General features: G+C 34.8%; 3 protein-coding genes across 3 annotated transcripts; 1 reads left to right on the top strand and 2 right to left on the bottom strand.

The window, feature by feature from the left end:
• Positions 1–124: 124 nt before the first annotated feature.
• On the bottom strand, positions 125–1808 carry LOC124849123 (gibberellin 20-oxidase-like protein). The gene is made up of 2 exons (XM_047327001.2): positions 1130–1808; positions 125–934 (listed from the first exon to the last, which is right to left on the bottom strand). The coding sequence occupies exons 1-2, from the start codon at positions 1483–1485 to the stop codon at positions 331–333; spliced, it is 960 nt and encodes a 319-aa protein (XP_047182957.2). The 5' UTR covers positions 1486–1808; the 3' UTR covers positions 125–330.
• Positions 1809–5780: 3972 nt separating this feature from the next.
• LOC148191232 (uncharacterized) lies at positions 5781–6925 on the bottom strand. Its single transcript, XM_088101339.1, has 3 exons — positions 6843–6925; positions 6267–6462; positions 5781–6125 (listed from the first exon to the last, which is right to left on the bottom strand). Exons 1-3 carry the CDS (start codon positions 6923–6925, stop codon positions 5781–5783), a joined length of 624 nt encoding a protein of 207 aa, XP_087957465.1.
• Positions 6926–11996: 5071 nt separating this feature from the next.
• Positions 11997–13548, top strand: LOC124822400 (uncharacterized). Its single transcript, XM_088101338.1, has 4 exons — positions 11997–12168; positions 12229–12556; positions 12677–12846; positions 13121–13548. The coding sequence occupies exons 1-4, from the start codon at positions 11997–11999 to the stop codon at positions 13546–13548; spliced, it is 1098 nt and encodes a 365-aa protein (XP_087957464.1).
• The last annotated feature ends 936 nt before the right edge of the window (positions 13549–14484 follow it).

Below are 14484 nucleotides of genomic sequence, written 5' to 3'. Positions count from 1 at the left end.
TATAGACTTGGGATATTTTTCTTTTGAAATTGTAAAAATTGTTAAAAGAAGATTTTTGTTTTGAAATAGAAATAGAAGATAATTTAGTTGGATATTAAATGCATGTAAAGGAAGGGTTTTTATGAATGACAATGGCACACGTATTTGGTGGTGGACAAATATTATTGTTTGCTCAATAAATGTTATGTACAACCAGCGAAAGAACAGAACAAATTATTTGAAGACCAGCAAAGTTTTTCTGTCTATTTATTTTATATACCAATTGGAAGTCACAGCAAGCACAGATTGCAATGTGATGAACTGATTTTCAACTTTTATAACCATTTTTACTCACAGTTGAGACCTGATTCCTGCAAAATCCTTAACTGTATACCCAACTTTTTCAAATCTTCCTCTTTGATTGTTCTCTCTGAATTTCAAGTATTCCAAGCACTGAAATGGATTATACATCCTCTTGTTTCCTTCTCCAACAACTTCATCTGGTGCCATCACCACCTTTTCATCCTCAAAGCACCAAAAGAAGGCCAATGAAAACCTGTTCAAAGGTTGCTTCAAAACAACTCTATGTTCAGAAGATCTTAGTTTATCATTGCTCCATGCTTGCATCATGTCTCCTATGTTCACCACCAGTGTCCCTTCAGAAGGGCTTATGTCTATCCACTTTCCTTCATGTGACTTCACTTGAAGCCCTCCAATTTCATCTTGGTACAAGATTGTGATACAACTCATGTCAGTGTGCATTCCAAGTCCCTCAACTTCATCCTCCAAACTTTCTGGAGCAGAGTAGTTGTTTATCCTCAAGTAACCATGACACTTATTGAATTCAGCATCATAGAAGAGGCTGTCAAATCCATCCTCCAAGCTCATCAACACAACCTTCAGAATTTTCTCTGACAAATCAGCCATCTTACTGCAATACTCTTGCAGTGTCTCACTGTTTCAAACCATACAAGGAAATAGATTATTCTTTTGTTCAATGAAAAATCAGACATCATAGAAAAGCATAGCAATGTGATTGTTCCAAATAAGGTTATCTTAGACATCATTATCAACTTTGACATCTCTCGGCTATGCTGCTGATGCTCCAAAACTCATCAATCATTTGACAGTTTAAATTGTTATACATTACCTGAATCTGGAATTCTGTTTCTCAAAGAGGATTTCTTCAGAGCTCTTGGCAGAAACATAGAAGTTTGGTCCATTGATTCTGAGGCTCTCAAAGAATGGAGAGGCAATGAAGTGAGGGGTGTAAGACTTTATAGAAGAGAAAGGACCAAGTTTAAGTTTAGCCTCAGAAGGGAGGCTGAAGAGGTATTTAGATAAATAATGAATCTGGCTGCAAAGATCTTTGGAGATTCCATGATTGATTATGTGGAAAAATCCCCAATCTTTGCAGGCTTTAGAGAGAGAGGTTAGAGAAGATGGTTGTAATGGCTGAGAAATGTCTAAAATAGGAAGCTCAACAACATATTCAGACTTAGACATTATGATGTGGAGAAGAGATATGGTATGCTGCCACCACCAAAGACCTGAGAAATTTAATATATAGAAGTTTGGTCAGAACCTTTAAATCAGAAGACAGGTATAAGACAGACTATAGATAAGACAAGTCCATTATTTTTATCAATCAAGTGGAGAAGTGCCAACAAAGATATAGAGCATAAAGATAAAGCAAAACTAACTTCTTGGTGTTCTTCTTAGAGTCAAAAGGAATTAGGATATAAAAGACAAAAAACTATGTGTACTGCCATCATCAAAAGTTTGATATTGTGATTTTACTTGATTTCTATCCGAATTTGAATGATTTTTCTGTAATGTTTCTGTTTGTATCTTCAAAATACACTGATGGACACTGATTTTTATATTTTAAAATATACCGAAAAGAGTTTTAATAAATCAATATCAGTGTAATTTTAATACTCAGTCAAAGATAGAAAAGAAACCCAACAAAGAATCTGAAAGTTTCTGTCAGAATTACTTTAAAAGTCATATTCCTTATAAGATTTTAAATTGATAATAGTGAAATTTTATTGTACTGTGATTGTGGAAAGTTAATGATTGGCCTAAAGTGAATGATAATATGCTAACAATGTGTCTATGAACATGACTTGTTGAAAAGGCTATAAACAAAAGGCTACATCTACAAGAGTAGAATAAAGATACAGCAATTCTATCGCTAAAAGTGCATACACTTTTTCTCAGCCTCTTGTGGAAATCCTTATTTCATACAGTTAACACAGATAAAGTTGGTATAATTCTGATATACATGAGATAGAGAAAGTGATGAAGGGATAACAAGAAAAGGGTAGCAGAGAGACTGATGTGGAAGATGTTGAAGAATTTGAAGATACTTTTTTTTTTCATTTGTTTAGTTCCCACTTTTATAATATGCCTTCGGAGTCAAAAAGACAGGCTGTGAAGCAAGCATCTCAACCACAATTAGTTTGTATATTCCGTTATGCATGGAACTCTCTTTCTTCTGTGAAAAGATTTGACTAAGTACTTTGTCAAAATGTTCATCCAGATGCTTGAGAAAAAGACAAACATATCAACTATGCATTTGTCAAAATTCAGATATGAATACAATACTGCGTTCACATGAGAACAAAAAATATTTTTCCTAAAACATCTGTTATATGTGTACAGAGGGAGTTCATGCATCAAAATAGACATGCATGTGTTCCAAATCTCATATGATAAGATCAGTTTAAAATATACGCAGTTTAAAGTATACGGTGAATATAAACCTCGTCTTATAAGTTGGTTTTATAAAATTAAATTTAAAATTTATTTCTTACAGTATAAAATTTAGTTTATTGATTCCATGCTCATATTTTGAATATACATGATGGATTCTTATAAATACGAGTTTAAGTTTCATGAACTTATTATTGTTTTAAGGTGTATCAATATTTTATATAAGTTAGAATTTGTGTTTATTTAATATTGTATCCAACAAATAAAAAATTATGCATAAAGTCTGAAGTTTTGTATCTTTTAAAAGAGTGGTATTATAGTATTATAGTTCAAGTTGCTAGAGATGACTTTTTTTTGTTGTTGTTTTAATATTTGTGTTTCAAACTTGTGTATTGGAAAAATGGACACCAACATGTATATTTGTAACATTATAATAAGGAATGTGGTGTGTATGCACTTTTTTGAAGAATCATATATCATATATGGTTATTTTTTCTTCTTTCTTTCTTATGTGTTTGCTTTAAAATTGTAGATTATCCCAACCATGGTTTTGGCTACCCAAGATTGATGCATGAAGACATTTTATGACTTCAAAAACCAGAAAACAACTAATGGGAGAAAGTGATTTCTAGAACTTGAAAGGATTGACTTAGGAAGAAAGATGGTTGTTGAATCATCTTGGTATTCAAACAAGTTTTAAGATATTGAGAATCTTTGCACTAGATTTCAGTGGATTTAATATGATGCATTTCATCATTCATATAAAAAAAGTGCTTTTTGATTTGCACTTAGCACTAACGTGCTTCCTTTCTATTTGTATTTGTCACTTTTGGCTCCAATTAAATGCTTCCAGCAGCCCCTCGTGGATCAAACAACAAAGTGGGAAATCTTTCTGGTGGGGATTTAATGTTATGCATGCACCATAGGGAATATTATAAAATGTTATCATATTCTTATTAAGAATGGTTAACGAAAATCTTTAGTTATTGGGTTTGATGAGAATAAAAAATTAAGTAATAGTAAATTAGATTTAAAGTGTTTATCAATGTTTAAGAATTGTTTCGGAAAACCACTTACAGATTTTTTAAATATTTTTTATTATATAAAACTTGTGTTGTATGTGCTTAAAATATTAATATATTTGCTTTTGAATATACATGTTAGCAAAACATTTGCAAATTCGAAGTATGTCCATGGAATACTTCATAAACATATAGCTTCATTAAAAAAATTGTGATAAAAAATTAAAATTAAAATATTAACTAAAAAGTGGTTATACTAGTTATTCAATTTTTAAATTTATTGATATAATCATCTTTCACCCACTAGTGCAGAAAGGGCTTAAGACGTATGTTATTTTGACATTTAACGTCCGGTATACCCTGTCCGACGTCTATATAGACGTCGGATGTGGGATATACCAGACGTCTATATAGACGTCGAATATCGAGACATCCGACGTCTATATGCCCTGAAACGTTTTGTTCACTATAACTCATTGGACGTCTGTTTGTGCATTGACAGACGTCAATAGACGTCGGACATGACATTAACCGACGTCTACTAGGTGTTTTTTTTTTAAATCAATTTATTGTTGCAATAAAACCACACCTAAAAAACAGAAAATTGTCCCAGAACAATATAATATATATATATATATATATATATATATATGTGTGTGTGTGTGTGTGTGTGTGTGTGTGTGTGTGTGTGTTTCATATAAATAAAGTTCTACTTAATGTAAAAAACAATCCAATACCAAAACTATCAAAATATAAACTTAAAATAAACAAAGTAATGTTCAACAAGAAATATAAGTGTTCCTAGCTCAATCTTTGCAGAAGATAAGTTGTCCACTCCTGCCTTATCTGCCTAATTGTGTCCTCTGGTATAGGAGATGTACTCTTGAAGCGCTGCAAAATGAAGAAAGATTCATTATGGTTTCATATATGTTTAAAGATGAATTTGATTTGTAATGTATTCAAGGTATGCATCATTACCTCATTCCAATCATCTGTAATGACAGCTCGAATAATGGTCTTAATCCAACACATGACATAGAAGCCACATTCCCATGAATCTAGCTGCTTGTTACACTAAAATGACAAACTAAATAGTCAATAATTTAGATCATTCAATAACAGAAAATGAATTAGAAGTATAAATGACTTACAACCTTTGGATACAAAATTTGAACTAGTTGACCTCGAAATTTACCAATAACTCTATTTAGATTGAAAACACAAAGTAAAATTAATATAACTATATTTATCATAAAAGTTTAAGGTGAACATCAAATTCAAAGTCATTTTTGGAGAAACACTTACCCTTGAAGCATGGTTCTCAAGTCAGTTTTCATCTTCCTGTGCAGCGAACAAAACCATATAATTTTACATTGTTTGGGAATGATGACCATCAGCTGCCAGTGCGACCTATCACAAATCACAAATAGTTAGTTAACTAATTAAGTAAACTTTAATGAACTTTTACATATAACAACACCTACCCATAAATGTATGGCACAAGGTATACGTCTCTTTCTGACTCATCCATCCATGTTTGCAAATAATGTTGTTTGCTTTCAAGTGTGTTACCAGAAGGTTGAATGGTCTGAGGTTCAACAAATCCGTACATGGAAGACCAACCTTGGTCTACAACGATTGTGTCCATGTACTTAAAACAACAAAGTTAAGTTGTTAGAAACTAGGAATCTAAATAAAATTAATATGGAAGACAAAATTAACTATCTTACATGCACCATAGTTGAATGATGGAAATATTCAACATCCTGTCTCCCCCAATTACCTCCAATGCATCAATCAATGTGATATATACTGGCACATGGGGGGGAGACCAAATACTCTCAAATCCCAGTATAGTTCTAATGGTTCTCTCTTCAACCTGGGTAATCTTGTCATTAGCTTTGATAGAGGATCATCCTCCGCTTCAGCCATCTCATCATCTTCATCTATGACTATATCATCAATCGGCTGCTTCTGAGGACGTGTGAACTGAAGATAAGAATTTCAAAGTTATCAATAAATATTTTTAAATTTAACATAGAAATACTAATAACAAAGACATTATACATGTGGAGTAGCAATGTGTGACATGATCAATGCTCTACGCCAGGCTATAAATGATCCTATGGCCTCCCCCACAAAATGAATTTCTGGAGTGGGTACAAGCACCTGAGCTTGGGGATCCTGAACCTCGTCAATCATCACACGCACGTGGTGGGGTAGTATGGGAACACCATGAATAGTTTGCCCTCCCTTAAGCACTCGTCCGATAGCCACAATGCGTAGGGGATCCCCATCAACCAACAACTCATACTGACCACTATACTGAGTAGGTTCTACAGCAGAGCATGATCCTCTAGTTCTGACATGAGGTGGTGTGGGAGCTTCAGTGGGTCCCATGGTGTCCTGCGTCATGGAATACAGCTTCTCTTTAAGCGCTCTTTGTATTTCTTCTTGTTCTTGTAGTTGCTCCATGAATCGTTGCTCCATTGATCTCATGCTTTGGTTGAGTCTTTCCTCCCATTGAAGATCCATCTGCCTCAGTGCCTCCTGACTCATTGATTGAGTATTTTTCTGTGCAGGGCCAAAGTAGTCACGAAGGCCAATCGCCCTAGGAACTCCACATACACGTCCTGGGTGCTCGGGATTTCCAATGGCCGTTGTTAGAATGTCATCCCTACCTTGGACAACAAATGTTCCCTGAGTTTGTTGCTCAACCAACTCATCGTGCACATAAACAAAACTAAGTTACTTAGAAGACATGTTATGATAAATACACAATCAAACAATGTTTAGAATTTGAACTTACAATTCTTTGGGAGATCAAGGCAGCTGAGGAAGATGTCATGTTCCCATCAGATTTAGTCCGAGCAACCTTCCACAGCTCGTACCTAGCAGGTGCAGGTGCTAGGTCCGGGGACTCAAGCCCTAAGGCATCCGCTCGAGACTTTCTAATTTTCTTTTCCAGTTTTGCATAACCACCTCGTGATAACAAGTGTGGTGCATCGTTTAGCCTTTGCCTTTCTTGGGCGGCTAACCTTTTACCCTGTGAAACCATGTATATTCATAAGTGTAAAATCATAAAAACTCAACGAAAGACTTTGTAGATGTTAAGAAAGATACCTTCCATTCCTCAGACTCTCTAGATGCACGAAACTGCATCCGCTCCTCCTTTGTGAAGGTATAATGCTGACATGGATTTTCATGTTGTCTGTCTCCAAAGAGTCGTGTCAGTCTTGTCTTGAAATCCCTCCATCTTATCGCTATATGCGATAACACTTTCTTTCTAATATGTATTGTGTTTGGAATATCATAATGTTGTTGTTTAAAACAAAAAACATGTTAATGACATAATAAGATAAAAGAAATAAGTATATCAAACTTCTTTTAAGTAAACATACCTGAATATCTTGCCACAAGAGGTTTTTCTCGACCTTTGGGACGTCATCCCAAGATGCATGAAGGATAGAGACATGACTTTTTGCTAACTTATCCAAATAACTCCTAAACCTATTAGCATTTGGCCCTGATGCCAGACCTGATCTGGGGTCAATGTCAACATGTCTCCTCTGCCCATCAACGCGTCCGGATGTCACATTTGGCAATTGTGTGGCGCCTCGACCATGTCTGGTCTGTCCTGATCCTGAGTCTGAGGTCGACATACCTGAAAAATATATATAAGGTTAATAATAATTCAAATATGATGAAACTACATATAAAGTCATTACAAAAAATATCACAACCTATTAAGATATTGTTTTCTCCCAGATCCCTTCATTGTGATCACTACGAATTGTCTGGATGTCATCGGCAACGTCATCAACTAAGTCTTCAATGAGTCTTGATGCAACAGATGTTGTCTCAAGTATATCAAGAGAATCTTCATCATCATATCCGTGCATGTTTTTTCCTTCTAAAACCACTGACCATTTTTTATTCGCTGGATCATTTACGTAGAATATTTGTCTTGCTTGATTACAGTGTAATTCATCTTGTTCAAGTCTACCAATGTGAAACCAAAGTCATCTGTCATGACACTAGAATTTATATCAACTACACTTGAAAACTGGGACTCTAAAACTGACATAATCAACTTCCCATATTTCTTGTATTATTCCAAAATAACTCATGGATGTTGTGATTGGATTTTTGTCTTTAGAATTAGCAAAGTGCACAGCCTCAGCTTGTAGTGTAACGCCACTATTTTGAACTCTACTTTTGTCATCTTCTACCTTTGTCTGAAAAGAAATATTGTTTATATAGTACCCACCATATGTAATGACATCTGTGTTCGGCCTACGAGATAACCTCAATAAACTTTCAGAAACATGTGGAGTCGCATAAATCTTTTTCTTAAACCATTGTAAGAAGGTTTTGACATGTTCATTAAGATGCCATTTTTCACTCATTCTTGGGTGTGATGCTTTTATTTTATTAACATGTTCAGAAATGTAAGGAATCACATCAATAGTATTGTTTAAGATGATAAAATGAGCTTGGTCAACTTTTTTTCTACTAACACTTTGAATTCTCACACCTCAATCACCCTTACCTTCACAGTTTCCTTCATGCTCTTGGGAAGACCCACTGGTTCACAAGTTGGCATATAACTTGAACAAAATTCAATGGCTTCTTCTACAACGTATCGCTCTATGATTGAAGCTTCTGGTCGATACTGATTCTTGACATATCCCTTTAAGATCTTCATGTATCTTTCAACTGGGTACATCCACCTTAAGAAGACCGGCCCACATATTCGAATTTCTCTGACTAGATGAACAATCAAATGAACCATGATATCAAAAAAGAAGGTGGAAAATACATCTCCGATTCACATAATAGACTTATTCCTTCATTTTCCAATTGATCTAAACCTCGAGGGTCAACAACTTTCTTGTAAATGGCATTAAAGAACAAACTCATACGTGTCAGAATACCCCTAACAGAAGGAGGTAATATGCCTCGAATAACAACTGGTAACAATTGTTGCATCAATACATGACAATCGTGAGACTTTAAACCAACTAACTTTAACTCTTGCATAGAAACAAGGTTACTAATATTTAAAGAATAACCTTGTGGAACCTTCACACTTCTTAAACAGTTACAAAAACCGTTTTTCTTTTTTAGAAAGAGTGTGATAGGCTGGGGGCAGATAGGTGCGTCTTCCTATTATCTGTGGATGTAACTCAGATTGGATTCCCATGTCAGCCAAATCTTGTCATGCTTTTATTCTGTCTTTGCTCTTCCCTTTCACGTTTAATAAAGTTCCGATGACACTGTCACAAACATTTTTTTCAACGTGCATCACATCAATACAATGTCTAACATCAAGTTTACACTAGTATGGAAGATTAAAAAATATTGATTGTTTTTTCCAAATGTTTTTTGCAAAGGTACTTTTATGATGTTTTCCAAACACAATGTCAATGTTTTTGACTTCGTTGTACACCTCTTCACCATTCCGGGGTCTGGACACAACCTCATCCTCAGCACTTCCATTAAATGCTTTTTTCAATCTACGATAAGGGTGATTACGAGGAAGGAATTTTTGATGTCTTGTATATACTGTCTTCTGACCATGCTTCAATTAAAGGTAACTAGTGTTTTCTTCACAAATGGGACATGCAAAATGACCTTTAACACTATAACCGCTCAAGTTTCCATACGCTGGGAAATAATTTATAATGCAAAACAACATTGCATGCAAACACAACTGTTCTTCAACATGTGAATCAAACACTTTCACCCCTTCTTCCCACAACAATTTCAAATCATCAATTAAAGGTTTTAAGTAAACATCAATGTCATTTCCAGGTTGTCTAGGACCCCGATATGCCGAACATGAATAGATGGTCACGCACATTGCCTAAGTCTTGCCGTATTTGATTAAGACAACGAACACAAGGACAAAAATATGTCACATTCACAGACTTAGCATTTTGTTAAACATATTGCAAGAACTCCGAAACACCCTTCTCATATTCTTCACTGATGCGACGTTCATTCATCCAGCTTCGATCCATACTATGTTCGTAACATACTTCATCAGTTTCAATTTTTTAACTCTCACAAGGTTAGGCCCTACCCATTTAGAAAAATTATTTTTCATAAATTGCTAAGACACATGCAAAGAAGTCTACATTATAAATTTGATAAGATTTCGACAGCATTTCGCATTGGTCTCCGAAATACACGAAATGAGAGTAGTCAAGGATGACCACAATCAAATATGCATCCGGAGAACAACACAAATACTGAACTGAAATTTTATCAATCTTATCCATAAACTCCAACGTACATGTTATAACAATTTATGAAAAATAATTTTCCCAAACTGTCCAATCGGACAATTCAAAATTTAATACAAACGATTAAAAGATTAATCGTTTGTGTTAAATTTCAAACGGGAACTAATTTTCACTCAATGATTTCATACTTATAATCTAACATGCCAATTATAATAACACAACTATCACATGCATATTCAAAAGCCAATAACACATGCATACCTAAAAGCCAATAACACATGCATACCTAAAAGCCAAAAACGTGCATACGCAAAAGCCAATAAAATGCATACACAAAAGCCAATAACATGCATACAACAAAAGTTTTCAACAAAGCAGCTAACCTTTTTAGCAAATTAAAAAAGCAATGAGTGAAATGGAGTAATGCACGCCCAAAATCGTAGGCCAAAAAGAGTAAAAAACGCCTCCCAAGCACACACCAGAAACTACACCAAAACGCAACGAAAACGAATTTTAATCGGTTCAAATGGAAGATATTTCATCAAAGAGTAATTTAATCGGAGTAAAAGTAAATTTAAACGGTCCAAAAGAGAGAAAACCTGCATGGAAATGCAACATCTCAGAGAGAAAACGCGAGGAAGACGATGAACAGTAAGTGTAACTCCCCGCGGGTTCGCGTTTTTCCTGTATAATAGGTTATAGACGTTGGGCGCGGGGGGGGGGGGGGGGTCCAACGTCTATAATAGTATAGACGTCGAGGCCCTCACTAATATGACGACTTTCTGATTTAAAAATTCATATTCGCGGGTCTTATAGGCGTCGGTTTAGAGGGTTCCCGACGTCTAGGTGAATGTTTCACCTACCCTGTCAGGCATATAGACGTTTGTTAAGAGAGGCCCCGACGTCTATAATATTATAGAAGTCGGGGCCCCTCCTAACAGACGTCTATATGGCGGAAAAAAATAACTTCTCACCTACCTTGTCAGCCATATAGACGTATGCTAGGAGGGGCCCCGACGTCTATAATATTATAGACGTCGGGGCCCCTCTTAACATACGTCTATATGCCCATTTACTTACGAAAATGTCACCGGTCAATAATTTACGTTGGTTATTTGGTGAACCAACGTCTATGGGATGACGTTAAAGGCCAATTCTGCACTAGTGATCTTATATATAGTTTGTTTTGAAGTTTAGAACTTGATTTTATCATTAAAAAGACAAATTAAAGATTGAAGAAGAAAAACATATTTAAATTATTATTGATATCGATTATCAATTCATATAAGATTATTGGACATGTCACAACAGCAAACATTAGTATTAAATATTTTATAAACTAAAAAAAATTATTAGTTACCTATACTTTGACTATACTTTTAAAACAATAGTATCATAAATTTCAAAAAAACGTGAAACTTTTAAGTTGTTTAAAAAACAAATTTTCTGTAAAAGAAAGTTTTGTTTTCACACACAAAAATTAATTACAAGGTATTTAAGTAAACTTTAAACACACCAAACTACTAGTTGGTAGTTAAGTAAATAAATAAATAAAACTATGATAAAACTGTTGGGATAAACGTAAATTTTAGGGATTCATTAAAATCTTATTTTATTAGTTTTGAGTTTAATAATATTTGGTTTGATTTTGATAAAGATAAAATATATATATATATATAGGTAGTTTTGATTTTCCTTTTATTTAGGAGAGTATTATTTTATTTTATTGATATAAGATAGAAATAGATTAAGTAGATTTTATTTTAAGTTAGTTGATATTCTATTGTTAGTTTTTATTGTTTGTACTTGGCCCAAGGCCCTATTTGCACCTATTTAAAGGTTGTCAAGGTTCAATGAAAAGTAACCCTAGTGAATTGAAGAGTATTATTATTTGAGTGGGTCGCGTTTTTCCCAACAGTGGTATCATAGCTTTATGCTCTCAGTACCGAGAGAGAGAAAAATAGAGAGAGGAGAGAGTCAAACACCGTGAGAGAAAAAGTGAGTACTTGATTTTTTTGTGAGAGAGATGTCAAAGGTAGTCAATGGGATGAGTGTGCCACAATTGTCCGAAAATACCAATTACGACTATTGGTCTTTGGAGATGAAGATTCTTCTTGGATCCCAAGATGTATGGGACATAGTGGAGGATGGGTACAATGAACCCGCAAATGATGAGCATCAGACAGTGAACCAGATTGGTGCATTGAAAAAGACATGAGTGAAAGACAAATCGGCTTTGTACTTTTTGTATAATGCAGTGGATGAATCTGGATTCGAGAAAATAGCTAATGCAAAGTCAACAAAAGAATCATGGGAAATTCTGAAGGTGGCATACAAAGGAGATACCCGCGTGATGCAGGTCCGAGTACAAGCTCTCAGAAGAGAGTATGAACATATGGAGATGGATGAAAATGAGGGAGTTGCCGAGTTTATAACTCGAGTGCAGAAGATGGCCATCCAACTCGAAATGAACGGAGGAGAGGTTCCTCCTAACCGGGTTGCGGAAAAGATCTTGAGAAATTTAAGAGATGATTTTGAAAGTGTCATGGTCACTATTGAACAGACAAAGGATTTTCAACTCTCACTGTGGAGGAGTTAGCTGGGTCATTAAAAGCCCACGAATTGAGGAAGAAAAAGAAAAAGAGGGAACCCAACGATCAATTACTACAGGTACAGTTTGACTCGAATAAATCTCGGATTGCTCAGAGCCGAGGTCCTAGCGGTAGATGGCGAGGAGGCCGAGGACGAGGTGGACGTGGCCGAGGTAATTTTGAGAATGATGATGAAGAGCAAACCGGTCAGCAGAATTGGCATGACCGAGGACAAGGGAAAGGCCGAGGAGATAGGTCAGGAATTGAATGTTTTAAGTGTGGCAAGTATGACCACTATGCAAATGAGTGTAGATCAAGCAAGTGCTACAATTGTGTTAAGGTAGGTCATATTGCAAAGTATTGCAAGACCGAGACAAAGGGGGAAACAAATCTCCTTACTAAAGATGCAGAAGAATTATTGTTGGTAAAAAGCTCGGATGCAATGGACATGGAGAGCCCGATCCCAACAATGGATGAAGTGATCTCGGTAAAGGATGCAACAATTGTGGAGAAGGAAAATCTGCAGAAAGAACTCAAACAAAAAGATGAAGAGATTCAGCGGAAGGGAGGCTTCTAGATGAACAGAGGGTTGAGCTTGAGGAGCTGAAGAAGGCGACTCTTGAAAAGGAAGAGGAAGCACATAACATTCATGAACCAGATAAAAATAAGGAAGAAGAAGATGAAGAAGAGATGAAGGCTGATGAGATTTCTACCAACTCGGTATGGTATCTAGATACTGGGACAAATAATCATATGTGTGGAAACGAGAACTTTTTTGATAAACTCACTAAGGTGGAGGTCAAATTTATGTCTTTCGAAGATGACTCCAAGGTGACCGTGAAAGGGCATGGAACAATCCGACATATGCAGAAGAATGGACGAGTTGGAGAGATTAGGAATGTTTACTATATTTCGGAGCTGAAGAACAATATTTTAAGCATGGGTCAGATAATTGAAAAAGGTAATTCAGTTTTTATGAAGGACTAGGTATTGTATTTAAAGGATAAGCATGGTCGTCTAATAACCCAGGTAAAAGCAAAGAAGAAGCGGTTGTATGAACTGGAGCTGAAAATCTTGGAGAGAAGATGCAAACCCGGAGTGGGATGATGCACATGGAAAGCCGAATGAAGGAAGGAAGAATTTAAGTTTATGAGGGAGTTTGTTGGGATAAACTTAAATTTTAGGGATTCATTAAAATCTTATTTTATTAGTTTTGAGTTTAGTAATATTTGGTTTGATTTTGATAAAGATAAAATAGATATAGGTAGTTTTGATTTTCCTTTTATTTAGGAGAGTATTATTTTATTTTATTGATATAAGATAGAAATAGATTAAGTAGATTTTATTTTAAGTTAGTTGATATTCTATTGTTAGTTTTTATTATTTGTACTTGGCCCAAAGTCCTATTTGTATCTATTTAAAGGTTGCCAAGGTTTAATGAAAAGTAACTCTAATAAATTGAAGAATATTATTATTTGTCTCATTCACTTTTTTTCCTTAAAAAAACGCATATTAGTTCTGACCTCATGTTAGCAGGCAGAATTAATTAATATATTTGGAGCATATTGGGCATCACCATGTATCAATATAAAAGTAAATTTCGACAGTTATCATGAAGTAGTTGGTAACTTACTATTTGTCACCACTTTTACCTATATCAACTATCAAATAAATTTATAATTATTGGTCTCTAAGGTGGATTTAAGTAAACAACTTAATAAAATACTTGTTTAATGAGTATTTAATTAAATTATTTATCTAAATCCACACTTTGTTATTGATTAATATTTCTTATAAACCATAAAAAACAACAAAATCATATATCTTAGTTAAGGAGTGTAACTCATAGTTTTTAATATATTTAATTAGAGTGTGCCATGATAATTGTTTTGATTCACTCTCTTCATCTTTGGAATAAAGTTA

Source organism: Vigna umbellata, chromosome 11, assembly GCF_029865625.1.
Source record: "Vigna umbellata cultivar VRB3 chromosome 11, Vumbellata_1.0, whole genome shotgun sequence".
Classification (NCBI taxonomy): domain Eukaryota; kingdom Viridiplantae; phylum Streptophyta; class Magnoliopsida; order Fabales; family Fabaceae; genus Vigna; species Vigna umbellata.
Note: the sequence above shows the minus strand (reverse complement) of the source record. Positions and strands in the feature narration are given on the sequence as shown.

What these genes read in the sequence shown, in the direction of transcription:
- LOC124849123 (XM_047327001.2), bottom strand. Translation starts at nt 1,485, where the DNA reads ATGTCTAAGTCTGAATATGTTGTTGAGCTTCCTATTTTAGACATTTCT. An exon ending in AAACAGAATTCCAGATTCAG is followed by an intron (nt 935 to 1,129) that starts GTAATGTATAAC and finishes GGTTTGAAACAG; the next exon opens with TGAGACACTGCAAGAGTATT.
- LOC148191232 (XM_088101339.1), bottom strand. Translation starts at nt 6,925, where the DNA reads ATGAAAATCCATGTCAGCATTATACCTTCACAAAGGAGGAGCGGATGC. An exon ending in GAGAGTCTGAGGAATGGAAG is followed by an intron (nt 6,463 to 6,842) that starts GTATCTTTCTTA and finishes TAAGTAACTTAG; the next exon opens with TTTTGTTTATGTGCACGATG. An exon ending in CTCAATCAATGAGTCAGGAG is followed by an intron (nt 6,126 to 6,266) that starts GCACTGAGGCAG and finishes TCCATGACGCAG; the next exon opens with GACACCATGGGACCCACTGA.
- LOC124822400 (XM_088101338.1), top strand. Translation starts at nt 11,997, where the DNA reads ATGTCAAAGGTAGTCAATGGGATGAGTGTGCCACAATTGTCCGAAAAT. An exon ending in AAGGATTTTCAACTCTCACT is followed by an intron (nt 12,557 to 12,676) that starts GTGGAGGAGTTA and finishes CGGATTGCTCAG; the next exon opens with AGCCGAGGTCCTAGCGGTAG. An exon ending in GAATGTTTTAAGTGTGGCAA is followed by an intron (nt 12,847 to 13,120) that starts GTATGACCACTA and finishes GAAGAGATTCAG; the next exon opens with CGGAAGGGAGGCTTCTAGAT.